General features: G+C 38.0%; 1 protein-coding gene across 20 annotated transcripts in view; it reads right to left on the reverse strand.

Annotated features, from left to right (window-relative positions):
- Positions 1-27,728, reverse strand: part of AFG2A (AAA ATPase AFG2A) — a 382,680-nt gene that overhangs the window by 296,432 nt on the left and 58,520 nt on the right. For all 20 annotated transcript variants that reach the window (XR_015144365.1, XM_086346833.1, XM_086346832.1 and 17 more), the window contains one exon: positions 13,600-13,809. Coding sequence is in view for 19 of the 20 variants with exons in the window: in XM_086346833.1 (XP_086202959.1) it covers positions 13,600-13,809 (210 nt within the window). In the remaining variant the exon portion in view is untranslated. The remainder of the gene's footprint in view (positions 1-13,599; positions 13,810-27,728) is intronic.

The following is a 27,728-nucleotide window of genomic DNA, read 5'->3' on the forward strand; positions in this document are numbered from 1 at the left end:
TATCCTGCAACTTTACTATATTTATTGATTAGCTCTAGTAATTTTTTTTTGGGTGGGGGGGAAGGCAATGGCACCCACTCCAGTACTCTTGGCTGGAAAATCCCATAGACGGAGGAGCCTGGTAGGCTGCAGTCCATGGGGTCGTGAAGAGTCGGACACAACTGAGCGACTTCACTTTCACTTTTCACTTTCATGCATTGGAGAAGGAAATGGCAACCCACTCCAGTGTTCTTGCCTGGAGAATCCCAGGGACGGGGGAGCCTGGTGGGCTGCCATCTATGGGGTTGCACAGAGTCGGACACGACTGAAGCGACTTAGCAGCAGTAATTTTTTGGTGGCTTCTTTAGGGTTTTCTATGTAGAGGATCATGTCATCTTCAAACAGTGAAGAGTTTTACTTCTTTTCGAATCTGGATTCCTTTTACTGCTTTTTCTTCTCTGATTGCTACAGCTAGGACTTCCAAAACTATGTTGAATAGTAGTGGTGAGAGTGGGCACCCTTGTTTTGTTCCTGATTTTAGAGGAAATACTTTCCATTTTTTGCCATTGAGGGTAATGTTTGCTGTGGTTTTGCCATATATGGCTTTTATGTTGAAGTATGTTTCTTCTATGCCTGCTTTCTGGACAGTTTTTATCATAAATCGGTGTTGAATTTTGTCAAAGGCTTTCTCTGCATCTACTGAGATAATCATATGGTTTTTATCTTTCAATTTATTAATATAGTGTATCACACCAATTTATTTGCAAATACTGAAAAATCCTTGCATCCCTAGGAGAAAGCCACTTGGTCATCATGTATGATCTTTTTACTATGTAGCTGGCTGAATCCAAAATTCTTTATGAAGTCATGATCACTAAGGAAGGTAATTTTGAATTTGAAGTTCCAACTGTCAAAAATTTCTTATTTTCTTGTACAACAAACTGTAAAAGATTAAATTCAGTTTCAAAGATAAATACATTTTAACACTAACAGAAAACTTAAGGGATCATAAGCTGTGCTGCTATACTTTTTGTTCTATTTGAGGTCAAATATACATCACTGCAGAGAAGGCAATGGCACCCCACTCCAGTACTCTTGCCTGGAAAATCCATGGACGGAGGAGCCTGGGGGGCTGCAGTCCACGGGGCCTCGCAGAGTCAGATACGACTGAGCGACTTCACTTTCACTTTTCACTTTTATGCATTGGAGAAGGAAATGGCAACCCACTCCAGTGTTCTTGCCTGGAGAATCCCAGAGACAGAGGAGCCTGGTAGGAGGCTGTCTATGGGGTCGCACAGAGTCGGACACTACTGAAGCGACTTAGCAGCAGCAGCAGCAGCATACATCCAATTATTAAAAACAGAAGAAAATAGCAACTAGCGACAGCAAATTTTACGAAATACTGCTAAATGCTTAATATGCATTATCCCCCTAACTGCTTACAACACACCTTTGAGGCGAATACTCTTATCATAATTTTAGAGAAAAAAATATTGAAGTGAAAAAAAGGTTAAGTAATTTACACAACTTAGTCACACAACTTAGTAGATGACAGAACAGATATTGAAGCCTCTTAATCGTTATGCTGACAATTAGAGAAAATGCCCCAAATGGTTAGCCACCAATAAGCAAAAAAGATAAGCAACAGATTAGAATACAAACATTATGTGAGCTACTCACAGAATTTTATTAGTGAAAGAACTTCAGGAGAATCATTTACTCTAAGCTATCTCACTTAAAGCCTGAGGAAAACAAAGCAAAAGAAATTAAGTGAAATACCAAAAGTCCTAGACAAACTAAATGACAGAAAATAGAGGATTTGAGTTTCCAGAATAGTAATACTACACTTTCTAAAAACCGTATGTCCTCTGATTTTCAAGTTCTAAAAAGAAAAAAATAAATAAAAAAGGAAATGTCCTCTTAAGACTAGACACAATAGCAGCAATTCAAATTCAAAGGTTTTTGTTGGAAGAGATCAGGTGGCAAGGGCAAAGTCTAATTTTCAATAAATAGCTGCTAGCATGGCTTAGTTTGAACATTCTTTGGCACTGCCTTTCTTTGGGATTGGAATGAAAACTGATCTTTTCCAGTCCTGTGGCCACTGCTGAGTTTACCAAATTTGCTGGCATACTGAGTGCAGCACATTCACAACATCATCTTTTAAGATTTGAAATAGCTCAATTGGAATTTCATCACCTCCACTAGCTTTGTTCGTAGTGATGCTTCCTAAGGCCCATTTGACTTCACATTCCAGGATGTCTGGCTCTAGGAGAGTGATCACACCATCATGGTTATCTAGATCATGAAGATCTTTTTTGAATAGTTCTTCTGTGTATTCTTGCCACCTTTTCTTAATATCTGCTGCTTCTGTTACATTCATACCATTTCTTTCCTTTACTGTGCCCATCTTTGCATGAAATGTTCCCTTGGTATCTCTAATTTTCTTCAAGAGATCTCTAGTCTTTCCCATTCCATTGTTTTCCTCTATATCTTCGCATTGATCACTGAGGAAGGCTTTCTTACCTCTCCCTGGTATTCTTTGGAACTCTGCATTCAAATGGGTATATCTTTCCTTTTCTCCTTTGCCTTTTGCTTCTTTTCTTTTGCAGCTATTTGTAAGGCCTCCTCAGACAACCATTTTGCCTTTTTGCATTTCTTTTTCTTGGGGATGGTCTTGATCACTGCCTCTTGTACACTGTCATGAACCTCTGTCCATAGTTCTTCAGGCACTTTGTCTGTCAGACCTAATCCCTTGAATCTATTTGTCACTTCCACTGAATAATCGTAAGGGATTTGATTTAGGTCATACCTGAATGATCTAGTGGTTTTCCCTACTTTCTTCAATTTAAGTCTGAATTTGGCAATAAGGAGTTTATGACCTGAGTCACAGTCAGTTCCCAGTCTTGTTTTTGCTGACTGTATAGAGTTTCTTCATTTTTGACTGCAAAGAATATATTCAATCTGATTTCAGTATTGACCATCTGGTGACATTGATGTGTAGAGTCGTCTCTTGTATTGTTGGAAGAGGGTATTTGCTATGATTGCATCCAAGTACTGCATTTCGGACTCTCTTGTTGACTGTGATGGCTACTCTATTTCTTCTAAGGGATTCTTGCCCACAGTAGGAGATATAATGGTCATCTGAGTTAAATTCACCCATTCCAGTTAATTTCAGTTCACTGATTCCTAAAATGCCTATGTTCACTCTTGCCATCTCCTGTTTGACCATTTCCAATTTGCCCTGATTCATGGACCTAACATTCGAGGTTCCTATGCAATATTGTTCTTTACAGTATTAGGCTTTACTTCTATCACCAGTCACATCCACAACTGGATGCACTCATCTCAAATGCTAGCAAAATAATGCTCACAATTCTTAAAGCTAGATCTCAACAGTACATGAACCGTGAACTTCCAGATGTTCAAGCTAGATTTAGAAAAGGCAGAGGAACAAGAGATCAAATTGCCAACATCTACTGGATCATTGAAAAAGCAAGAGAGTTCCAGAAACACATCTTCAGTTCAGTTCAGTTCAGTTCAGTCGCTCAGTCGTGTCCGACTCTTTGCAACGCCATGAATTGCAGCACGCCAGGCCTCCCTGTCCATCACCAACTCCCGGAGTTCACCCAAACACATCCACTTCTGCTTTATTGACTATGCCAAAGCCTTTGACCATGTGAATCACAACAAACCGTGGAAAATTCTTCAAGAGATGGGAATGCCAGACCACTTGACCTGTTTCCTGAGAAATCTGTATGCAGGTCAAGAAGCAACAGTTAGTACTGGGAATGGAACACAGACTGGTTCCAAACATGGAAAGGAGTACATCAAGGCTGTCACCCTGCTTATTTAACTTATATGCAGAGTACATCATGTGAAATGCCGGACTGCATAAAGCCCAAGCTGTAATCAAGATCGCCAAGAGAAATATGAATAACCTTTGTCACTAACTTCCAATAAATTATTAACTGATAATAAGTATTGAAGGACAATTGAAGAATTGCCAGGAGAAATATCAATAACCTCAGATATGTAGACGACACCACCCTTATGGCAGAAAGTGAAGAAGAACTAAAGAGTCTCTTGATGAGAGTGACCGAGGAGTGAAAAAGTTGGCTTAAAACTCAATATTCAGAAAACTAAGATCATGGCATCTGGTCCCATCATTTCATAGAAAATAGAAGGAAATAATGGACACAGCGAGAGACTTTATATTTTTTGGCTCTAAAATCACTGCAATGCTGACTGCCGCAAAAAAATTAAAAGATGCTTGCTCCTTGGAAAAAAAGCTATGACCAACCTAGACAGCATATTAAAAAGCAGAGACATTACTCTGCCAACACAAGTCTATCTAGTCAAAGCTATGGGTTTTCCAGTAGTCATGTATGGATATGAAAGTTGGACTATAAAGAAGGCTGAGTGCTGAAGAATTGATGCCTTTGAACTGTGGTGTTGGAGAACACTCTTGAGAGTCCCTTAGACTGCAAGGAGATCCAACCAGTCCATCCTAAAGGAAATCAGTCCTAAATATTCATTGGTAGGACTGATGCTGAAACTGAAACTCCAATACTTTGGCCACCTGATGCCAAGAATGACTTCTTTGATAAGAACCTTATGCTGGGAAAGATTGAAGGTGGGAGGAGAAGGGGAGTACAGAGGATGAGATGGTTAGAAGGCATCACCGACTCGATGGACACGAGTTTAAACAAGCTCCAGGAGTTGGTGATGGGCAGGGAAGCCTGGAATGTTGCAGTCCATGGAGTCACAAAGAGTTGGTCATGACTGAACAACTGAACTGAACTGAGCATAGGTTACTTTGAAAAAAAGAATTTTATTGATAACTAATTTTGAGATAGTATCTACTTACAAGGGTTAGATACATATAGAATCTCACATTTGCTCATAAACAAAAAAAGGAATAATAAATCTCTAAAATAGATAAGACTGATAAAACTAGATAAGGTTATTTCTATTCTAGTTTTACTTGCCAAAATAACTATGTTATGATAGTCCTGCCACATTTCACCTGGTTAGAAAAGTGCCTCATTGATAAGGGTGATCAATAAACCCACCAAAAGTACCATCAATTGGGGTGTTAGTTTTAATTTTTCCATGATAAAGATTTCAAGTGCTTAAGTTTATAAAACAACAAAAATAACACAAATACATATAAACATATGTCCAACTGTTCTATTAATCTAGTGGAAACTAACCTGACTTATCTCTTTGTTTTAGTGTTTTCCACCATTCCAGTCACAAATTCAAGTACAGTAGTCATAGATTGCTGCTGCTGCTAAGTCACGTCAGTCATGTCCAACTCTGTGCGACCCCAGAGACGGCAGCCCACCAGGCTTCCCCGTCCCTGGGATTCTCCAGGCAAGAACACTGGAGTGGGTTGCCATTTCCTTCTCCAATGCATGAAAGTGAAAAGTGAAAGGGAAGTCGCTCAGTCGTGTCCGACTCTTAGCAACCCCATGGACTGCAGCCTACCAGGCTCCTCCGTCCATGGGATTTTCCAGCCAAGAGTACTGGAGTGGGGTGCCACTGCCTTCTCCAGTCATAGATTATGCTCTTGCAATTTTGCCCCTTTAATCACTACTGGGTTTTTTTCCCAGTCTTCTCAAGGGCTTTTAAATGTGTCTGACACCTGCCTGTTACTTTTGGCTTTTACAATTCATATCCAGCTTTTATAAATTCCAAAATGTCTAGGGAAGGCAAGTTAACCCAAGTGTTAACTATGGTTAAATGTTATGGAATAAGCTCATAAAAACCCAAACTCACATGAGGTAGAATTACATATAGAAATGTGAGTAAAGGATCTTGAAAATTAATAAAAAGTACAGCACTAGCACACAAAAAAGGCCACTTTGGGAAGGAACTTCAAAGAGTTTGAAAACTGGCATTAGGTACTAGGCAAGAAATGCCTGGATTAGTGAAAAAACCTAAAAAAGTGACAGCGGCTGGCAAGGAAGGAAATAGAATCCAAACTGTTTTCTCAAAAATTATAACACAAACCTTCCCCACAATTCATTCATTCAAGAAAAGAAAAGGACACATTTCTTTAGAACTTAACAATGTGGGCACCATGCTGACTACAATTCAGCTAGCTATAGTGTTCCTACGCACACTCCCTGGCCCCAGAAAAATCCCTTATATTATTATCGATCACTCTCAACGCTGTCAATCTTCTTTACTGACTACTGTACAGCATCTTAAACGTGAGGTCTCAATTTCCATTTTTTCATCCCTAGAAATGACCATTCTCTTGAGCTACAAGGAGTAGAAGTAGTAGTGTTAGTCACTCAGTCATGTCTGACTCTTGGCAACCCCATGGACTGCAGCCCGTCAGGTTTCTCTGCCCGTGGAGTTTTCCAGGCAAGAATACTGGAGTGGACTGTCATTCCCTTGTCCAGAGGCTCTTCCCCACCTTGATTGAACCAGGGTCTCCTGCATTCCAGGCTGATTCTTTACTGTTTGAGCTATAGGGAAGCCCCCTTCAGCTACAAATTTGTGTTCAACACCCTTTTAGACATCTCTGTCATCCTGTTCTAAAGGCATTTCAAACTCCACAAGTCTAAATCCCAAATGGGTACCTGCTTTCCCACCTCGAACCTACTTTTCCTCCTCATCCGCTAACTCTTCCTAGAGTTAGTGTAGTTTTAATGACCTGCCAGTCGTTAAAAGTAAAATTTTAATCACCTTTAACTTCTTTCTCATTTCTCACATACAATTAATCATCAAGATTCAAAATGCTAATCATTTTGCTACTTCATTTGTTTATTCTCACTGAATTATGAGTTTTGGTAGGTAGCAAGAAGCCCTTCTAACGACTTCATTTACCATGTACAGTGCCTGACACACAGAAGGTGCTTAATATATATTTGAGTTGTTGCTACAAAAGTAAAATATTTACAAATAGTTTAAGTGTTATAGACATGAATTAAATTTCATTCAAAGGAGATTTAAAAGAAGGAAAAAATAATCAATCTCTCTCAACTGAAATCCACAGGTAAAAAATTAAACTAATACAATAACAAAGTTTTCTATTAAATATTCTATTTCTCTTTCCTGGAAATGTAAAAACATTCTTTTCTTTTATATTTCTCTAGGTCTTTTTGGATTCCAAATACTAAAGGTTTTATTTCTTGTATATATATTGTCATTTTTTTTTTTTACTTTTAGCCAAATGTTATAGAATACTTTCATGTCAAGACATCAATTTGATACAAACTCAACTAAAAAAAAATTATTAACATATATGGTTTTAATATATATCTCAGCTTTAACATGGCAGCATATATAGTGCACAAATAACACTAAATTTAAGCAAATTCAATCTAACTCCTACATAACTTTGTGATTCTGACCATGGCAGAGTAACTATTCTATCTGTCCTAAGAAAAATAGAGAACTATTAGTTATTCCCTAATAGCATTAAACATTACTAAAACTAAGTATATGTCTTTAACTCTGATGTCAGTAATTGTCAACTTAAAGAGTATGGGGCACATAAGACAACACTGTTTGGAGACATAACGGAGATTTTAAATTAAAAAAAAAAAAACAAAAAACAACTCTAACAGAAGTTAAGAAGAAACAAATGGTTTCAGACTCTAGATGAACACAAATAGCAATAAAAACCTGTAGAAAGAGAATAAAGACTTAGGGTCCACAAAAGACATGGAACTGGACATAGTTACTGGTGAGACTCAATTACAATCTGCACCCAAGGTAAAAGGAAAAATGTAACTAAAACACTAAAGGCAAGTATTCTTTATAATGTTGGGGTCTGGGTCTGGGGCCAGAACCAACATACCTTTAATGGCTTCAACGGAGAACTCAAATAGCCAAGCTCATAGCAGCCCCAAACCCAGTTTTCTTCAGCCAACCTCCTAAGGGCTTTTCTCAGTAACTTTCCGCTAATTTGGGGAACATGAACAGGAGAGTGATGAACAGGTCTCCTCCAAAGCCCTCACCCAAGGAATTGACAATCTCCCCATGATTCTTTTCTTTCCCTGCATTCCACCCGTCATGTACGGCACAATACAGAAATCTGAGCTGGCCTTTTAAACTTCAGTTATACTCAGGTCATAATATGGCTCGATCTGTGATACTGACCTTAATACTTAAATAAATTCACAGATTTTTCTTTTTCTTTTGGTTAAGTTTAAGGTTTACAGAGGTCTTCCCTGATGGCTCAGCGGTAAAGAATCTGCCTGCAATGCAGGAGACATGGGTTTGATCTCTGGGTCGGAAAGATCCCCTGGAGGAGAAAATGGCACTCCAGTATTCTTGCCTGGAAAATCGTTTGGACAGAGGATCCTGTCGGGCTACAGTCCATGGGGCAGCAAAGAATCAGACATGACTGAGCACTCATCCAAGGTTTACAGAAGAATTGAGCATACAGTACCAAGACTTTCCATATATTCACTCCTACCCCAATACATACTGTTTCTCCTATTTTTATCATATATTATTAATACGGTGTATTTGTTACAACCAGTGAAAGAATAATGACGTATTACTATTAATTGAAGTCCACAGTTTATTCAGAGTTCCTCAATTTCTACCTAACGTCCTTTTCTGTTCCAGGATCTCACCCAGGAAACCACAACAGTATATTTCGCTCTCCTGTCTTCTTGGGCTCCTCCTGGCTGTGACAGTTTCTCAGACTTTCCCTATTTTTGATGACCCTGACAGTTTCAGGGGCTTCCCTCATAGCTCAGTTGGCAAAGAATCTGCCTGCAATGCAGGAGACCTGGGTTCAATCCCTGGGTTGGGAAGATCTCCTGGAGAAGGAAATGGCAACCCACTCCAGTATTCTTGCCTGGAGAATTTCATGGACAGAGGAGCCTGGCAGGCTACAGCCCATGGGGTCGAAAGAGTTGGATGCAACTCAGTTTCAGGAGTAGTGGTCAGGTATTTTACAGAATTAATGTCCTTCAATTTGGGTTTGCCTGCTGTTTTTCTCATAGGTAAACATGGGTTATGAGTGTTTGGGAGGAAGACCTTGGGAATAAAGTACCATTCTCATCACATCATACATACAAGGGTACATACTAACAACATGACTAATCCTAATGATGTTAACCATGATCACCTGGCTGAGGCAGGTTTCTCCACTACCAAGTAACTCTTCACTTCCCTCCTTTCCACATTGAATCCTCAGTAAGGAAGTCATAACTATATGCAGGAGTTAAGTAGTTAGGCCCTCTAAAACTTTTTCATTTATGGTTTTAATATAATTCTCTCCAAAGGCCTATACAGATGAAAAAACTGTCTTAGAGAACTTGTTAAGGCTATAGACCTAAAAAGTGCTAGTATTAGAAACTGAACCAAAGCTATCTGAATCCCAGCTTCATGCTCTTTTCATTGTAACACACTCAATTTCAAGGGCACAAATTATATACTAATGAGTAAATTTCAAGCTTTACATTATTCAACCTGTAGTCTCTGCTCCTGAACTTCCATTTAATTTATCAGATTCCTGTTTCTTTGGCAGTGCTTACCCTTTCTTATCAATTCAACCAACTTCGACTCCAAAGCTATGCTATTTTCCTCAGTTTTCTTTGCCCTTGAGAAGCAAAATTATTTTTTAAACTAGGTCCCAGAAATGTCTTTCCATGTCTCTGAACCTGCGCTATAGAAACTGCCTGAACTATCTTTTCTAATAACTTGGTGTAATTAATGAAAAAGAGTACTGGACACTAGTTTTGTTTAAAAAAAAAAAAAAAAGGAAGATTATATTATACAGTGATTCAGAGTTTGGACTCTGGAGTCAGAAAGTCCTGAGATCAAATTTCGGTTCTATCACCATTCCTTTGACTTGGAAAAGTCAGTTCACGTTCTTAAACATCATTATCCTTATTTGTCATCCTAGAAACTAATCTTAAAGCATTCTGTATATAAAAGAGGAATCTATGCAGTTTTCCATGTAGTATCAGTAAAATGAAAGCTCTATGATTTATAGACTAGCCTACATGATTTTTTAAAAAATGCTTAAAAATGGACATGGAATTTATACAGTTCAGATTAACTTGTATCTTTGGTAACAGAATAGTAGGGCATCTAGTTAAATGGACAATAGTAATTATTCTGAATTGTGCACTGATTTCAATAAAATACAGGGTTGTGGTTTTTTTTGTTTTCCTGAAAATGGGATATATTTTGGACAATTCCTCTATGAGAGATGTATCAGAAAAGAATTTCCTCCAAAACTCAAGGATATACTAGGTTCATTATATTCTTGTACTTGCCAATACTGTTCATAAAGGACTTGCCCAAAATCCCTGTCAGAGGCCTAACCCCCCTTCTTCCAGAATCAGTAACAGTTCTTCATAAAGTGAAATAGCCCAGCTATTCAAGGGTAATTAATCTATTGTAGCACTCCAGACAAAAAGCAAGAGAGAAGCAGAGAGGAAATTTCAACTGGAAAATATTTTGATGTAATTGACCCAGATGACAAACTAAACTTAAGCATATGTCAAGTGCTACAGTCTGCACAAAAACACATAGAGATGCCAAAGAATATTAAAAGCCCACACAAGCCAAGGTGAAGACTTAACTCTGAGCAGAATATAAATCTTGTAATCACTGTTTAGAAAAGATGCACAGGGGGAGCTAAAGGGTTCTTTCATAAACTAACAAAGAAACATTTAAAGTTTTAAAAGTCTTTATCTTGTAAATTAAAGGTAATCACCATTGCAAAAAGTGTTAGGGAATTTATTCTTTCCCATATATCCAAAACACTTAGGTCTCCCAATACCAGTATCTATTTTTTTCTGGGCACTTTCAAAACGTGTAAGATTTGTCATTGAAATAAGTTCAAATTTAATTATAATATTTAAATCCCATAGAAAACAAATATCTATGTTGAAAACAAGACAACTTTTTCACAGGAAAATAAAACTCGCAAGAATACAACATGAATCCCTAACTTCTTTAACCTGATTTCCTCATACATAAACTATATGATACAGCTATTTTGTGAGTGCTAAGTCGCTTCAGTTGTGTTCAACTCTGTGCGACCCTGTGGACTGTAGCCTGCCAGGCTCCTCTGTCCATGGGGATTCTCCAGGCAAGAACACTGGAGTGGGTTGCCCTGTCCTCCTCCAGTGGATCTTTCTGAACCAGGGATCCAGTCCACACCTCTTATGTCTCCTGCACTGGCAGGCAAGTGCTTTACCACTAGCGCCACCTGGGAAGCCCATAGCTACTTTAACTCTTCTCATAAATTAATCAAACCAAGATGAAAGAACTAATGAAAATGCATAGAAAAGCAAATTATTTTTGTGTTCTTAATTTTTTCTTTTGTAATTTTTAAACAGATAGGAAAATCTGAAAGAACAGTAAATGAACATCCATTGTTCATTAACTATATCCTCCACCCAGATTCAAAAATTAATACCTTCAAAGTACACGAAATTGTATAATGAATGAAAGTCCACATTACATAAAAATTAGTAAGTAGGATATGTAACCCTTCCTAAGAAAATACAAACTCAACTTATGAAGAAAATTTCTTAACGTCATGTATCTTTTGTGTATGTGACCTAAAAGAATTAAATACTTAATGAAAGGCATTTATAAGTTAACACATGGTTATTTTATATGAACAGTGTCCAAGATAAACCTTACAAAAAATCTTTTTACTATTTTCTCAGCATGAAAAAAGACCAAAGTGAAACTATAAAGTTATGAAAGGTTTCATAGTTAACAATTGTAATAAATAGATTTCTAAGTAATCCTAGGGTAGGCCAGAAAGCAGTCCTGGTAGCAACTGTTAATCTTCAATCACAAAAGAGTGAGATACTAATTTGTAAGGAAATATACATGTTTTTTCTTCCTTGATATTCAAGTGTAAATAACTGTGAGCTAAGTCCTCATTAAATAAGTTTCAGGTATCCAGTACACAGGAAAAATTCAAAGATTATGACTATACAGTTGTGGAAGGTAACATAGAGAAATGAAGATGACAGGGAAAAAAAAAAAGGAGGAAATGCCAGTAAAATGGCCATGTTCATTACCACAAGATAAGAGAACAAGGACTAAAGAGAAATCAAGATGTCTCTGGAAATTTCAAAATCACTCATTACTCCAACATTTAAAACTGCAACCCTTAAAACTGTGGTTGTGAGTTACAACTAATCATGGTGAAAATGGTCCCCTCCCCAAATCCATATCCAATATCTTCCACAAGATTAAAAAAAACAGGCAAACACTAGTGACTGTAATGATACTGATTCTTAAAAAGAAAACAGCCTAAATACATCTAAATAACATTCCACAAAAAGTACAGCTGATCCTTGAAAAATGAGGGGGTGAGAGCTCTGATCCTCCGTGCAATCTAATTATAACTTAGTATAACTCCATATACACAGTTCCCCCATATCTGCCAATTCAATCCACTGTAGATAATGTAATATCATAGTATTTACTTAAAAAAAAAAAAAAAAAAAAACTTGTGTATAAATGGAACCACATAGTTCAAACTTAGGTTGTTCAAGAATCAACAGTAAAGTATTAATAAAAGACTGACCTTCTGAAATGTTTATACTAAAATAATTGTGAAACTGCCAATGATTTCAATGTTTTAAGACATAAAACATTTTATTATGAAAAAACTTCCCTGACAACATCAAAATAATCATGGGCCTTTTTTCTAAATACTTTGATGGTTAACAAATTTAAATATGTATTTCTGTGATAAAGTCTACAGAGATGAATTTAAGGCTTTATATACATACGTGTGTGTGTGTGTGTGTGTGTGTGTGTGTGTGTGTGTGTGTGTGTGTGTGTGTATACATACCCTGGAGGAGGTTTTAAGACATAAAACATTTTATTATGAAAAAATTCCCTGAAAACATCAAAATAAATTATCATGTGCTTTTTTTTCTAAATGACTTTGATGGTTAACATATTTAAATATGTATTTCTGTGATAAAGTCTAAAGAGATGAATTTAAGGCTTTATATACATACATGTGTGTGTGTGTGTGTGTATACATACCCTGGAGGAGGGCATGGCAACCCACTCCAGTATTCTTGACTGGGAAATCCCATGGACAGAGAAGCATGGCAGGCTAGAGTCCATGGGGTTGTACAGTCGGATACAACTGAAACAACTTAGCATGCAGTGAACAAACAATATGTGTGTGTATGTTTCAGAATATAAACAATGTATATATACCTTCTGACTAGAAAAATATTTATTAAAATTTTATTTTTTCCATATAAAGTATCTGAGTTCTTTTAAAATAATATGTTTATAAATATTAAATTTATTAAATTCATATTTAAGTCATGGTTCAGCAAAAGTGATTAGTACAATTTAAAAATGTAGAAAAAAAAGAAAATTGTTTTCTATTACATATGGGTGAGTGTAAGAAATACTGAAAATCAAGAAACAAAACCATGATTTGCTGATTATAGGCACTAATTTATTTATCTCTCATCTCCCTATATTACATTGCCATTAACCTCAAAAAAAAAAAAAAATCAACTACTCCTTAAGATGGCTTTCCATGCTCTCCTAAGGGTAGGAATTGGGGGTCAGGGGGGGTGGGGTGGGGGGGTGGACTGCTAGAAGAGAGAGTAACAATTTAATAAACTTAAACCCTACCTTTATAGCCAGGAAATTCAGTCCACTCTCATTGGCCAAAGCCTTTGCGATCATTGTTTTAGAGCATCCAGGTGGCCCATACAAAAGAACTCCTTTGGGTGGCTGAATACCCATTTGGGTGAAAGACTCAGGATGTTTCAGGGGCCATTCCACAGCCTGTTTCAGTTTCAGCTTGACATTTTCCAGTCCTCCTATATCTGACCAGGATACCTGCAAAACAAACAAAAAATTTAAAACATATGTATACAAGAAAGGAAATAGAACTATTTAAAAATCAATAATTTCCTTAAAAAATTCTCAACAAGATTAAGAACTAGGAGTTTATAAAATGTGAGCTGCATATTATAGAAATACTAAAGAAAACCAAAATGTTACTTCTTGCAAGTCTTACTTGTATAAGTAACTGTTTAAACAACTGAATATACTGTTAAGTCTATGTTCTATTCTACATGCCTTTAAAAACTAGCTTTCATCTGTTTGAAAATAGTTTGAATCAGTGATTCAAGGTCAAATCTACATATCTAATTTCTTATATTTCTTTTCTTGAAAGCAAAATTACTTTCAAATACACTTCTGTAGGTCCTTATGGAACATATAATCTTTTCTGCCTTTGGTATATTAATAAGAATTCTCAAAATTTTGTTCTTCCCAAAATGTTCCCCAAACAAGAGAGCTCTTTATGTTTATGTACTTAATAAATATGCATTACATATCATATAAAGTCCACAGGAAATAGACGAGACATAAATCCAGATCCTAAAGAACTTAACAAATATCAGTAACACACACATAAATAACCATAGTACAATGCAAAGTATACTAACCACAATGACAAAGAAACAGAAAAATCCTTTGGGCGTTCCCAGGAAGAAAAGATTATTCCCAGCTGGAAGGTAAATCTGAGAGCCAACTCTTGAAGCAGGGATGAGATCCATAAATATGAAAATAGGAAAATGGTTAGGTAGAAGCCAAAAAATTATGAAAGGCTCAGAAGGAAACATGAAGAATATGAGAGAAAAAAAAGACTTGAGAGGGAAATCAAAAAAGAAAAGAAAAGAAAGTTCTTCTTTCTAAAAAAGGAAAAGCAACTTCAAGCCATCTAGTGGAGAACGCTGAAGACTAGATGGAGCTCAAGAATCTCTTTATTCATAAGAATTCTTTGAAGGTTTTTAATCTAGAAAGCAATATTCTTTGATCTGTGCTTCAGAAAGACTTCTCTGACAAGATTCACTGGAGAGGAGAGTGTCTTCATAGAGAACAATTAAAGATCTATCACAAACATTCTTTAAAAAAAAAAGTAAAGAGAAAATTAAAGTTGCTTAGGCCTGTTCAATTCTTTGTGCATGGACTATACAGTCCATGGAATTCTCCAGGCCAGAATACTGGAATGGGTTGCCTTGGCCTAATCCAGGGGATCTTTCCAACCCAGGGATCAAATCCAGGTCTGCCGCACTGCAGAGCCACCAGGAAAGCCCAAGAATAATGGAGTGGGTAGCCTGTCCCTTCTCCAGGGGAACTTCCTGACCAGGAATTAAACCAGGGTCTCCTGCATCGCAGGCAGATTCTTTACCAGCTAAGTGACCAGGGAAGCACCCTCAGTTCAGTTCAGTCGCTCAGTCGTGTCTGACTCTTCGCGACCTCATGAATCTCAGCACACCAGGCCTCCCTGTCCATCACCAGCTCCCGGAGTTCACCCAGACTCACGTCCATCGAGTCAGTGATGCCATCCAGACATCTCATCCTCTGTCGTCCCCTTTTCCTCCTGCCTCCAATCCCTCCCAGCATCAGAATCTTTTCCAATGAGTCAACTCTTCGCATGAGGTGGCCAAAGTATTGGAGTTTCAGCTTCAGCATCATTCCTTCCAAAGAAATCCCAGGGCTGATCTCCTTCAGAATGGACTGGTTGGATCTCCTTGCAGTCCAAGGGACTCTCAAGAGTCTTCTCCAACACCACAGTTCAAAAGCATCAATTCTATGGCACTCAGCCTTCTTCACAGTCCAACTCTCACATCCATACATGACCACAGGAAAAACCATAGCCTTGACTAGACGGACCTTTGTTGGCAAAGTAATGTCTCTGCTTTTGAATATGCTATCTAGGTTGGTCATAACTTTCCTTCCAAGGAGTAAGCGTCTTTTAATTTCATGGCTGCAGTCACCATCTGCAGTGATTTTAGAGCCCAAAAAAATAAAGTCTGACACTGTTTCCACTGTTTTGCCATCTATTTCCCATGAAGTGATGGGACCAGATGCCATGATCTTTGTTTTCTGAATGTTGAGCTTTAAGCCAACTTTTTCACTCTCCACTTTCACTTTCATCAAGAGGCTTTTGAGTTCCTCTTCACTTTCTGCCATAAGGGTGGTGTCATCTGCATATCTGAGGTTATTGATATTTCCCCCAGCGATCTTGATTCCAGGTTGTTTCTTCCAGTCCAGCGTTTCTCATGATGTACTCTGCCAGGCCGCTTCAGTCGTGTCCGACTCTGTGTGACCCCATAGATGGCAGCCCACTGGGGTTACCCCCGTCCCTGGGATTCTCCAGGCAAGAACACCGGAGTGGGTTTCCATTTCCTCCTCCAACGCGTTTAAGTGAAAAGTGAAAGTGAAGTCGCTTGGTTGTGTCCAACTCTTAGTGACCCCATGGACCGCAGCCCACCAGGCTCCTCCATCCATGGGATTTTCCAGGCAAGAGTACTGGAGTGGGTTGCCACTGCCTTCTCCCATGATGTACTCTGCATGTAACTTAAATAAGCAGGGTGGTAATATACAGCCTTGACAAACTCCTTTTCCTATTTGGAACCAGTCTGTTGTTCCATGTCCAGTTCTAACTGTTGCTTCCTGACCTGCATACAGATTTCTCAAGAGGCAGATCAGGTGGTCTGGTATTCCCATCTCTTTCAGAATTTTCCACAGTTTATTGTGATCCACACAGTCAAAGGCTTTGGCATAGTCAATAAAGCAGAAGTAGATGTTTTTCTGGAACTCTCTTGCTTTTTCAATGATCCAGCGTATGTTGGCAATTTGATCTCTGGTTCCTCTGCCTTTTCTAAAACCAACTTGAACATCAGGAAGTTCACGGTTCACGTATTGCTGAAGCCTGGCTTGGAGAATTTTGAGCATGACTTTACTAGTGTGTGAGATGAGTGCAATTGTGCGGTAGTTTGAGCATTCTTTGGCATTGCCTTTCTTTGGGATTACAATGAAAACTGACCTTTTCCAGTCCTGTGGCCACTGCTGAGTTTTCCAAATTTGCTGGCATATTGAGTGCAGCACTTTCACAGCATCATCTTTAAGGATTTGAAATAGCTCAACTGGAATTCCATCACCTCCACTAGCTTTGTTTGTAGTGATGCTTTCTAAGGCCCACTTGACTTCACATTCCAGGATGTCTGGCTCTAGGTGAGTGATCACACCATCGTGATGATCTGGGTCGTGAAGATCTTTTTTGTACAGTTCTTCTGTGTATTCTTGCCACCTCTTCTTAATATCTTCTTCTTAATATCTGCTTCTGTTAGGTCCATACCATTTCTGTCCTTTATTGAGCCCATCTTTGCATGAAATGTGCCCTTGGTATCTCTAATTTTTTTGAAGAGCTCTCTAGTCTTTCCCATTCTATTGTTTTCCTCTATTTATTTGCATTGATCGCTGAGGAAGGCTTTCGTATCTCTTCTTGCTATTCTTTGGAACTCTGCATTCAGATGCTTATATCTTTCCTTTTCTCCTTTGCTTTTCACAGATATTTGTAAGGCCTCCCCAGACAGCCATTTTGCTTTTTTGCATTTCTTTTCCATGGGGATGGCCTTGATCCCTGTCTCCTGTACAAGGTCACGACCTCAGTCCATAGTTCATCAGGCACTCTATCTATCAGATCTAGGCCCTTAAATCTATTTCTCACTTCCACTGTATAATTATAAGGGATTTGATTTAGGTCATACCTGAATGGCCTAGTGGTTTTCCCTACTTTCTTCAATTTAAGTCTGAATTTGGCAATAAGGAGTTCATGATCTGAGCCACAGTCAGCTCCTGGTCTTGTTTTGGTTGACTGTATAGAGCTTCTCCATCTTTGGCTGCAAAGAATATAATCAATCTGATTTTGGTGTTGACCATCTGGCAATGTCCATGTGTAGAATCTTCTCTTGTGTGGTTGGAAGAGGGTGTTTGCTATGACCAGTGCATTTTCTTGGCAAAACTCTATTAGTCTTTGCCCTGCTTCGTTCTGTATTCCAAGGCCAAATTTGCCTGTTACTCCAGGTGTTTCTTGACTTCCTACTTTTGCATTCCAGTCCCCTATAATGAAAAGGACATCTTTTTTCGGTATTAATTCTAAAAGGTCTTGAGGAGGCTGAAGCTGCTACCGCGCACTAAGAGCGGCGGCAGAGGCGGAGGCTGCGACCAGGGCACTAAGCATGGCCGAGAGGAGCTACCCCACGTCCGAGGTCAGGGGCAGAAGCCAGGAGGACCCCATGCCCGAAGGGCGGCAGCCAAGAGGAGTTACCCCACGTCCGAGGTCAGGGGCAGCGGCCAAGAGTGCCAGGCTCCGACGGCGCAGAACGGCCAAGAAGAGCTACCCAAGTCCGAGGTCAGGGGCAGCTGGCCGGGAGCTACCCCATGTCTGAGGTCAGGGGCGGCGGTCGAGAGGAGCTACCTGGCGAACAAGGTCAGGGGCGGTGGCCGAGAGGAGCTACCCCACGCCCCCACGCCCGAGGCAGGGAGCGGCAGCAGGGAGGAGCTACCCTAAGCCCGAGGCCAGGGGCGGTGGCCAGGAGGACCAACCCCACACCTGAGGCCAGGGGCAGTGGCCGGGAGGACCAACCCCACTCCATGCATGGCTGCGCGGGCGCAGGAGGGTACAGGAGCTATCCCACGTTGAAGGTCAGGAAGGGCGGCGGTGAGGAGATACCCCTCCTTCAAGGTAAGGAGCAGCAGCTGTGCTTTGCTGTAGCAGCCGTGAAGAGATACCCCATGCCCAAGGTAAGAGAAACCCAAGTAAGATGGTAGGTGTTGCAAGAGGGCATCAGAGGGCAGACACACTGAAACCATACTCACAGAAAACTAGTCAGTCTAATCATACTAGGACCACAGCCTCGTCTAACTCAATGAAACTAAGCCACGCCTGTGGGGCCACCCAAGACGGGCGGGTCATGGTGGAGAGATCTGACAGAATGTGGTCCACTGGAGAAGGGAATGGCAAACCCCTTCAGTATTCTTGCCTTGAGAACCCCATGAACAGTATGAACAGTATGAAAAGGGAAGCACCCTACCCCCCACCAAAAAAAGGCAAGCCTGAACTACAGTAATCACATGGAGATGATGAAGACACACCAGAAAAATACTGCAGGTCTACAGCTGAGGATTATGAAGGCAGTGGAAGACAGAAGGAGAATGTGAAGCTAAAGATTTCAAGATGGATTGGTAAGAATATAGACCACAGTAAAAATGATTGGTAGGAGAGAAAGTAAGACTTTTGGGGGGATATACAGAGTTGCATATATTAACAATTGAATACACATCACACATGGAGTCGAATATGTGTCACAAATGGAACTCTGGAAAGATAATAGGGTTGAAATGTTGGATTTCAGAGTTATCCTCATACAAACAATAGAAACCATGAGATCAACTAAAATTGCCAACCATGAGAAGAGAGATGTAAGTAAAAGGAAGGCTGATGGATGCTACCTACATTGAAGAGGAAAGAGGAAAAGAAGAAGAAAAGTGAGAAAACAAGTAATCTATTGATACAAACACAAAAGATAGGTTTTGTTTGTTACTATCAGGTAAAGATTATTTTTTCCAAATAAATTTGCATTTTTGGGGGGGGGATTCTGTTGTTTTTGTTTTTTGTACACAGAACCAGGATAATTCTGTATTATTGACCATAACACTGAGATAAGATTTAACTATTTGTTTTCTAAATTGCTTTCTTGGGATTTATTTCAAGAAGTGAGATTACTAGATTAAAAGGCATGAACATTTTAGGTCTCTTAATACCTAATGTCATTAACAATTCAATGGACATGAGTTTAAGCAAACTCCGGGAGATAGTGAAGGACAGGGAAGCCTGGTGTGCTGCAGTCCATGGGGTCTCTAAGAGATGGACACGACTGCACGACTGAACAAGAAAAACAATCTTAACGCCAGTTTGCTATTGCAACCAGTTCGTCCATTTTAAAGGCATGAGGAATATGTGTATATTTCCCTGAAGCATCATCAGCCTTAGGTTTTACTTTGTCTTTGTTTTTCCTAACTGATTTCTGATTTCACCAATTAATAAAATTAAAATTAAACTTAAGATTAGTGCACATGATCTTACTACCTTAAAAACATGTAGCTATCATCATTAGGATCCAAGTGACTGTTTATCACAGACGGCAACTATTATTTGTGTAGCCAAAGCCTGCTATAGGCAGGAATACAGCAGAGTTGTTACTCTGACGGGTAGTTGTTGATGGTAGTCAACAACTATCAAAAAAGTTACAGATCAGAAAGTAGAGATAATTAAGAAGAAATGGTCAGTAGATCTACAATGAGGTTATTGGACAGTTGCTTAATTAAATCAGTAGTTTGTATTTTTATCCCTTTCAGCAGTGGCATATATACGTACACACAGCACACACATACATGCATACACACATGCAAACATGCATATAGAGAGGGAGGGTATATATGTTATCTAATGGATAAAAGCTGTGTTTATAACTATCATAAACACATAAGTCAGAGAAGCAACTTTTACGACTTCAAATGATATGATGCTGCATGATACCCATTCAGTTGTTACTAGGCAATTATCGTACCTATGTAATGAGAACAGCACATTCTGTTGGAGAACATGCTCCATGAGGAGCAGCTATTACATGCCTTGAACCATATTTGAGTTATACCTTGAATACAAATATACCAGAAGAATATTTCAAAAAATGAAAGTGTTATTCACTCAAGTCATCTTCGACTCTTTGCAACCCCATTGACTGTAGGCTGCCAAGTTCTTCTGTCCATGGAATTTTCCAGGCAAGAATAATGGAGTGGGTAGCCATTCCCTTCTCCAGGGGATCTTTCTGACCCAGGGATGGAACCCAGGTCTCCTGTGTTGCAGGCAGATTCTTTACTGTCTGAGCCACCAGGGAAGCCTTTAGCAGAATGCTTGCTCCTTAGAAGAATAGCTTTGACAAACCTAGACAGTGTATAAAAAAGCAGAGACATCACTTTGCTGACAAAAGTCCACATAGTCAAAGCTATGGTTTTTCCAGTATTCATGTATGGATGTGAAAGTTGGACCATAAAGAAGGCTGAGCACCAAATAATTGACACTTTAGAACTGTGGTGCTGGAGAAGACTCTTGAGAGTCCCTTGGAGAATGAGGAGATCAAACCACTCAATCCTAAAGGAAATCAACCTTGAATATTCATTGGAAGAACCTGTGCTGAAGCTGAACTTCCAATACTTTGGCTACGTGATGCAAAGAACCAACTCATTGGAAAAGACCCTGATGCTGGGAAAGACTGAGGTCAAGACAAGGGGGCAACAGAGGATGAGCTAACTATTAGTGACTCAATGGACATGAATCTGAGCAAACTCAAGGAGACAGTGAAGGATAGGGAAGCCTGGTGTGCTGCAGTTCATGCGGTTGCTAAGAGTCAGACACAACCTGGTGACTGAATAACAAAAATTTACATAAGCACACATATACAGATAGAATTTTCTTAAAAGTTAGTATAGAACTATATCCTTCCTAATCAATAGCATTTAAAACAAAATCCAATGGTATGCTTACAAATGGTGAGAAAAATGGTTTTCTCAGATTTATATGAAACTATAACTAGCAATATAATCTGATAGTCTTCAATATGATATAATTTAATACATTTGAGTATATTTTGGTTTTAATCAGCCTTTCAAAAAATCTTTAAAAAGAATCATTTAAAAGAACGCAATATCAGATATTAAACTCCTGAAGCACTTCCATGAAACACACATGGAAATCACCAAAATAAAAGATAAGGAAATCCATAGCATAAAAATAATCTCTTTAGTTACGGATCAGAGAATAGAAGCAAACAGTGTCAGCTGGACCAAAAGCTGGAGAAGGCTTGTTTCTCAAGAAAAACTAAGATGCTCTTACCAGAAAACTGAATGTTCACTGGAAATGCAATAGGCCAAAACACCAAGGCCACTGCATGGCCTAGTAGTCTATACTGAAGTGCTGGTCCATTGCCCTGAGGTAAAACAAAGCCGTCCCCTTCCTATCTCCTGATGTTTGGGGTCTCTTGCTTCACCAGTTGTCTCTCTCTATTCCTGCTTTAATTATATTATTAAAAAAAATTATTTATTTAAATTGGAGCATAATTACTTTACAATACTGTGATGGCCTCTGCCATACATCAACATGAATCTGTATTTTTTCCTCAGTCTACAAATATTTCCCATTTCTCCCTATGCTTCAAAGCAACCTTACTTTGATATTATTTCTACTATTATTTCCCCATCTTTCTCAGTGCTAAACTTCTTGAAAGATAGTTCATATTCCTCTATTTCTATCACACTTATGTTTTCCATTTTATATTTCAGTTAAGTATTTATCCTCCCAAGCAATGACAGGGAAGGAGAGTAAACAGATAAAGATAAGTTTAAGACTCGCAGGAAAGCAGGGAGTTACATCAGAAACTCTAGCCTTTCAGGAAAATAGAAGGCAAAGTCATCTGCAAAACATCAATCAATCTATTAAATGTTGTTTAAATGCCTGTTCACACTATGCTAGTTCCTAGGGACAAAATAATACTTGTCCATACTGAGTTTCTGACTTGATGGAATATTTCCTTAAAAAGGCATACTTCCATAGTTACATAATTACTATAAAGCCTGGTATATGCTAAAAGGGTAGTCACAGAGTTTAAATGGATGGTTAAGAAAAGCTTTTCATAAGTGACATATAAAGTGGGATCTGATGAACAGAAAATTAGCCAGCTGAAAATAACAGCGAATGCCATGGAAAAGAGAAAGTGTGAAGAAAAAAAAAAAAAAAAAGGCATCAAACATTAGGTGAAATAAAGGTAATTCAGTGTGGCTAGAATTGAGACCAGGAGAAGAGAAACAAGAGAAGTCAGCCAACATATGAAGCTATCAGACACTGAAGATTCATAAAACATCAAAAAATTTATACTTTATCCCGAGAGCAATGGAGAGCAACTTAATAAGGAAAATGATGTGATCAGATCTCCAGAAGAGCACTGTGGTTATAAAGTGGAGCAGGGATTAAAACTGGGAAGATGGGGAGGAGAGGCTTCTACACCAAGTCTTATAAGAGACCATAGTTATCTGCATTACTATGGAGGAAAAAGGATTAAAATTATATTAACTTTATTTAATAAGACTAATCAATGAGTCTTAATTAGATTTTGAGAGGAGATGTAAAAAAGAAAACCAAGTCAAGCTTAACAGTCAGGATTCAGACTTGGGGAAATGTATAATTGAAAGTTACATTAAAAGAGAGAAAAATACATTTAGAAATTAAGGAATTAGTTTCCAGTTGCACTGGGGAATTTACAAGGGAAATAAATTCAATAAACTTTAATGTCTTCTTTGTGCTCAACTTGTCTTAGTGTAAGGGCACAAAAGAAAATGAGATAATGTCCTCAAATATTTTTAATCTAGAAAGAGGAATAAGGAAAGTATCTTAAAAGACATAGTCTTTGACTAAAGACATAAAACATCTGTCTACACACAAAATAATACAAAAACTACTGAGAAAATAAAATAGGTTAACGTTCTTAAATATGTGAGATGAGGAGGACAGAAATTTGGAAAAGGTGGCATATATGAAAGACTTATGTCAAAGTGTTAGAATATGAAGGTAATAATACCAATTCCCACCTCATATGTTTATGAGGTTAGGTATTACAGCTCTTATAGCTAGTACAACCTGTAAGAAATTATGAAAGACAATGTAAGAATTACCTGTTACCTCATCACCTAAAAAGAACCATTTTTAATATTGTGGGGTAGCACTTTCTAGTCTTTCAAATGGCTGTGCCTGTGCATAATATAACAGAACTTTACATTCTACTTTTTAAAAACTTCATACACTTTATTTTGTATGAAGTTACTGGCTTCCATCATAGCTCAGTAAAGAATCCGCTTGCAATGCAGGAGACCCCAGTTCGATTCCTGGAGAAGGGAAAGGCTACCCACTCCAGTATTCTTGGGCTTCCCTCGTGGCTCAGCTGGTAAAGAATCTGCCTGCAATGTGGGAGACCTGGGTTCGATCTCTGGGTTGGGAAGATCCCCTGGAAAAGGGAAAGGCTACCCACTCCAGTATTCTGGCCTGGAGAATTCCATGGACTATATAGTCCATGGGGTCGCAAAGAGTCAGCCAGGACTGAGTGACTTTCACTTTCACTAGTTACTGTATCACTTGGGCCAATTTACTTAATCTCTGTAAATTTCTTTCTCATCTACAATAAGGGGACAACAAAACCTAAGGTTTCAGGATTATTGTGAGAATCAAAAAGTTTAGTATATATTTCATTAGCTGAACTTTGCCTAGCACGTGGTAACTAATAAACACTACATAAGTATTATTTTTATTTTAAATGTCTGAATAGTAATATTTTGAAGGACTAGTGATAGAAGACTAAAGACAATCAAGCCATAACATCTGTAGTTTCATAAACAATACTGAATTACCATAACTTTTCTATTATTTTTCTTAAAACACATTACCACATTTCTTAAACTACAGGCAAACAGGTTTTGCATTTTTATTTAGCAAATGCATGCCAAATAAATGTCTTTGTACAGCTAAGAAACCTATTAAAAATAAATGTAAATTGGTTTTAGAATACTATCGCATAGAAGAATCTTAAAGCACAGAAAGTAATGGAAAAAGGTCTGTAAAAGAATAAACACCATGAAATTATAAAATTCCAGAACAAGAATTCAAAAACTAGCTGGTTTGCTATCGTTCCTTCAGTCAGTATTTCATCTTTCAACAAATACTATTTTATGCTCTTTAAAATCATTTTTAATTCTATAACTGTCTTTTAAATAAGTTACACTATATCATAACTACTAAAAAAATTATTCTTACAATCTAACCTAAATCATTCCTGATAATATTTGGGTCCTTTCTTTCTTATTTTGTTCTGATGAAAATGGTGAACAGCTGCTCACATATGGTTTTATAACGTTTTAAATTAGTAATAAAGTTAGAAGTGAAGGAACAGCTGTCAAAGAAGCACAGAACAGTGAAATAAATTTCCCAAAGGGAAATGCCCCTCACAAATAAGTACAAATAAGTACTTTCTGAACAAGCATCCAACAATGACACAAATCCAAAAAAACCCAAAAAACAAAAACTCAATTCAAACTGCACAAACAAAAACTCAGTTCAAACTGCACACCTATAGAAGCCAGAAGACTTGATGATCAGGTTAAAACAAAACAAAACAAAAAAACTTTTACAGACAACTTCCAAGAGGACAAAATAAAAATTAAGGAACAAGAAAAATGACTATGAAAGAGGAATTCAGTAGCTCCAGAGGGGCTGACAGTGTCCTTATATGGGGCTGACAGTGTCCTTATATACCTGTTAGTCAAGATTCTCTTATTTGCTATGTGCCAAGTATTACACTGCCAGGAACAAAAATTCTTTTGAAAGTGTTAATTTTTATAGAATATACGGCAACAAAGAGTGCTTTTCACTTTGTTCTTGTACACTAACAAGTCCCAATGTAAGGACAGGCACTAGCAAGTGGGTTGGCACCTGTTCCAAATTCTCTGCTGTGTCATACACCAGCTTCTTGACAATTCAAGTATTTAAGATACATTTAATTTGATAAGAAATCATAAATATACCAAATAACTAGGGATACTACATAATGCAGAAAGATAAGCTTAGAAAACCAACTTCCAAGATTCAAAAAAAAAAAAAAGTTCCAGATGCTTCTTTAATGAAGACAAATCAAATTTAAGAAGCAGTGTTTAAAAAGTATTCTTACATCAAAGTAAAAATAAGTGAAAGTCATTAGCTTTATATGGTGAAAAGACAAAATACTTTTTCTCCTGCTTTAAAAAATAATTCTAAAATAAAATGAAAAGACAACTGACAACTGTCAGAACGGGAGAAAACATCTGCAAACGAAGCAACTGATAAGGGATTAATCTCCAAAATACACAGACAATTCATGCAGTTCAGTATTAGAAAAAAACAAAGACCCAATCCAAAAATGGGTGGAAGACCGAAATAGACATTTCACCAAAGAAGACAGATGGCCAACAAACACATGAAAAGAGGTTCAACATCACTAATTATTATAGAAATGCAAATCAAAACTACAATGAGATATCACTTCACACTAGTCAAAATGGCCAACATCAAAAAATCTACAAAGGATAAATGCTGGAGAGGATGTGAAGAAAAGATAACCATCTTACACTGTTGGCGGAAATGTAAAATTGGTACAACCACTATGGAAAACAGCAAAAAACTAAAAATATTCATAGAGCTACCATCTGACCCAGCAATCCCACTCCTAGACATATATTTGGAGAAAACTGTAATTCGAAAGGATGTATGCACCCTGATGTTCATTGCAGCATTATTACAATGAACAGGACATGGAAGGAACCTAAATGACCACTGAAAGAAGGACAGATAGAGAAGATGTGGTACATATGTACAATGAAATATCACTCAGCCATAAAAAGGAAAGAAACAGTGCCATTTGCAGACATGTAGATGGACCTAGAGATTGACGTACAGAATGAAGTAAGTCAGAAAGAGAAAAACAAATACTGTATAATATCGTTCATATATGGAATCTAGAAAAATGGTATAGATGAACCTATTTACAAGCAAAAATAGAGTCACAAATGTAGAAAACAAACCTATGGTTTTCAAAGGAAGAAGGGGGCTGGTGCAAACTGGGAGTCTGGGATTGACATATATACATTACTGTGTATGAGAACCTATTGTATATCACAGGGAACTCTACTCAATGATCTCTGGTGACCTAAATGGGAAGAAAATCTAAAAAAGACTGGATATATGTATAACTGATTCACTTTGCTGTAGAGCAAAAACTAACCAACATTGTGGGGGCTTCCCTTATGGCTCATCTGGTAAAGAATCCACGTGTAATGCAGGAGACCTGAGTTTGATCCCTGAGTTGGAAAGATCCTCTGGAGAAGAGAAAGGCTACCCACTCCAGTATTCTGGCCTAGAGAATTCCATGGACTGTATGGTCCATGGAGTCACAGAGTCAGACAGGACTGAGTAAAGCAACTATACCCCAATAAAAAAATTTAAATAAATAAACAAACAAATGAATGTTCTTTTGAGGTTTCTTAAAAGACAAGTCTAAGTTCCAGTTCCACTATACTACCATAAACCATATATAGCCTCTGTCTGTCTCCCAACCCCACTGATTAAAAATACGAATTTCAGACAAAATACAAAACCCAACTACATGAGGACTCTGAAAAGTAAAAGGCGAGTGGAGCATAAGGCAAATAAAAATACGGAGAAAGACCTTGCACAGGGTGGTGGAAAGGGCTGAGCATGCAGTGTTTTTCTACTTCTCTTTTCTCTCTTAACTCAGCTTTTCCCCTTTTCCTGCTTCCATTTTGCATAAGGTTGCTAGGTTGAAATACCTAACAGTTTCACAGGAAAGAACTGCTAAAAAATAGTAGATGAGAAAGAATATAAGGAACTGTACACCAGAACTTTGCTAATAATTGCAAACTGCTACTAATCTGAGTGATTTTGTTGTTGAGTAAATCACATTTGAGAATCTCATTGAAACATAAAAGTTATGGGAGCCAGATGGTTCTCTAATTCTAATTAATAAAGGAAAACATTAAGGTAAAGAAGAAAGGAACTATGCCAGTAAATAAAAAGATATTCCAAAAACCATGGCAATAAGGATCAACTTTAAGGCAAATACTGTAACCAAATTTCAAACTATAGATTTCTTGATCAGTTAAGTGGTTATATTAAAACTTGAGTTCAATTTCTAAAACATCATTTACATTACAATCACACTTTAATGAGTCTACTATGAGCTGTGCTCAGAGAGCTGGCTATACTGAAGTCAAACTTACAAATATAATAAGTATGTAAATAAGTCCCC

The sequence above is a fragment of the Bos grunniens genome, chromosome 17, assembly GCF_055505025.1.
Source record: "Bos grunniens cultivar Pamir isolate PY7600 chromosome 17, Bosgru_T2T1.0, whole genome shotgun sequence".
NCBI classification, from domain to species: Eukaryota; Metazoa; Chordata; class Mammalia; order Artiodactyla; family Bovidae; genus Bos; species Bos grunniens.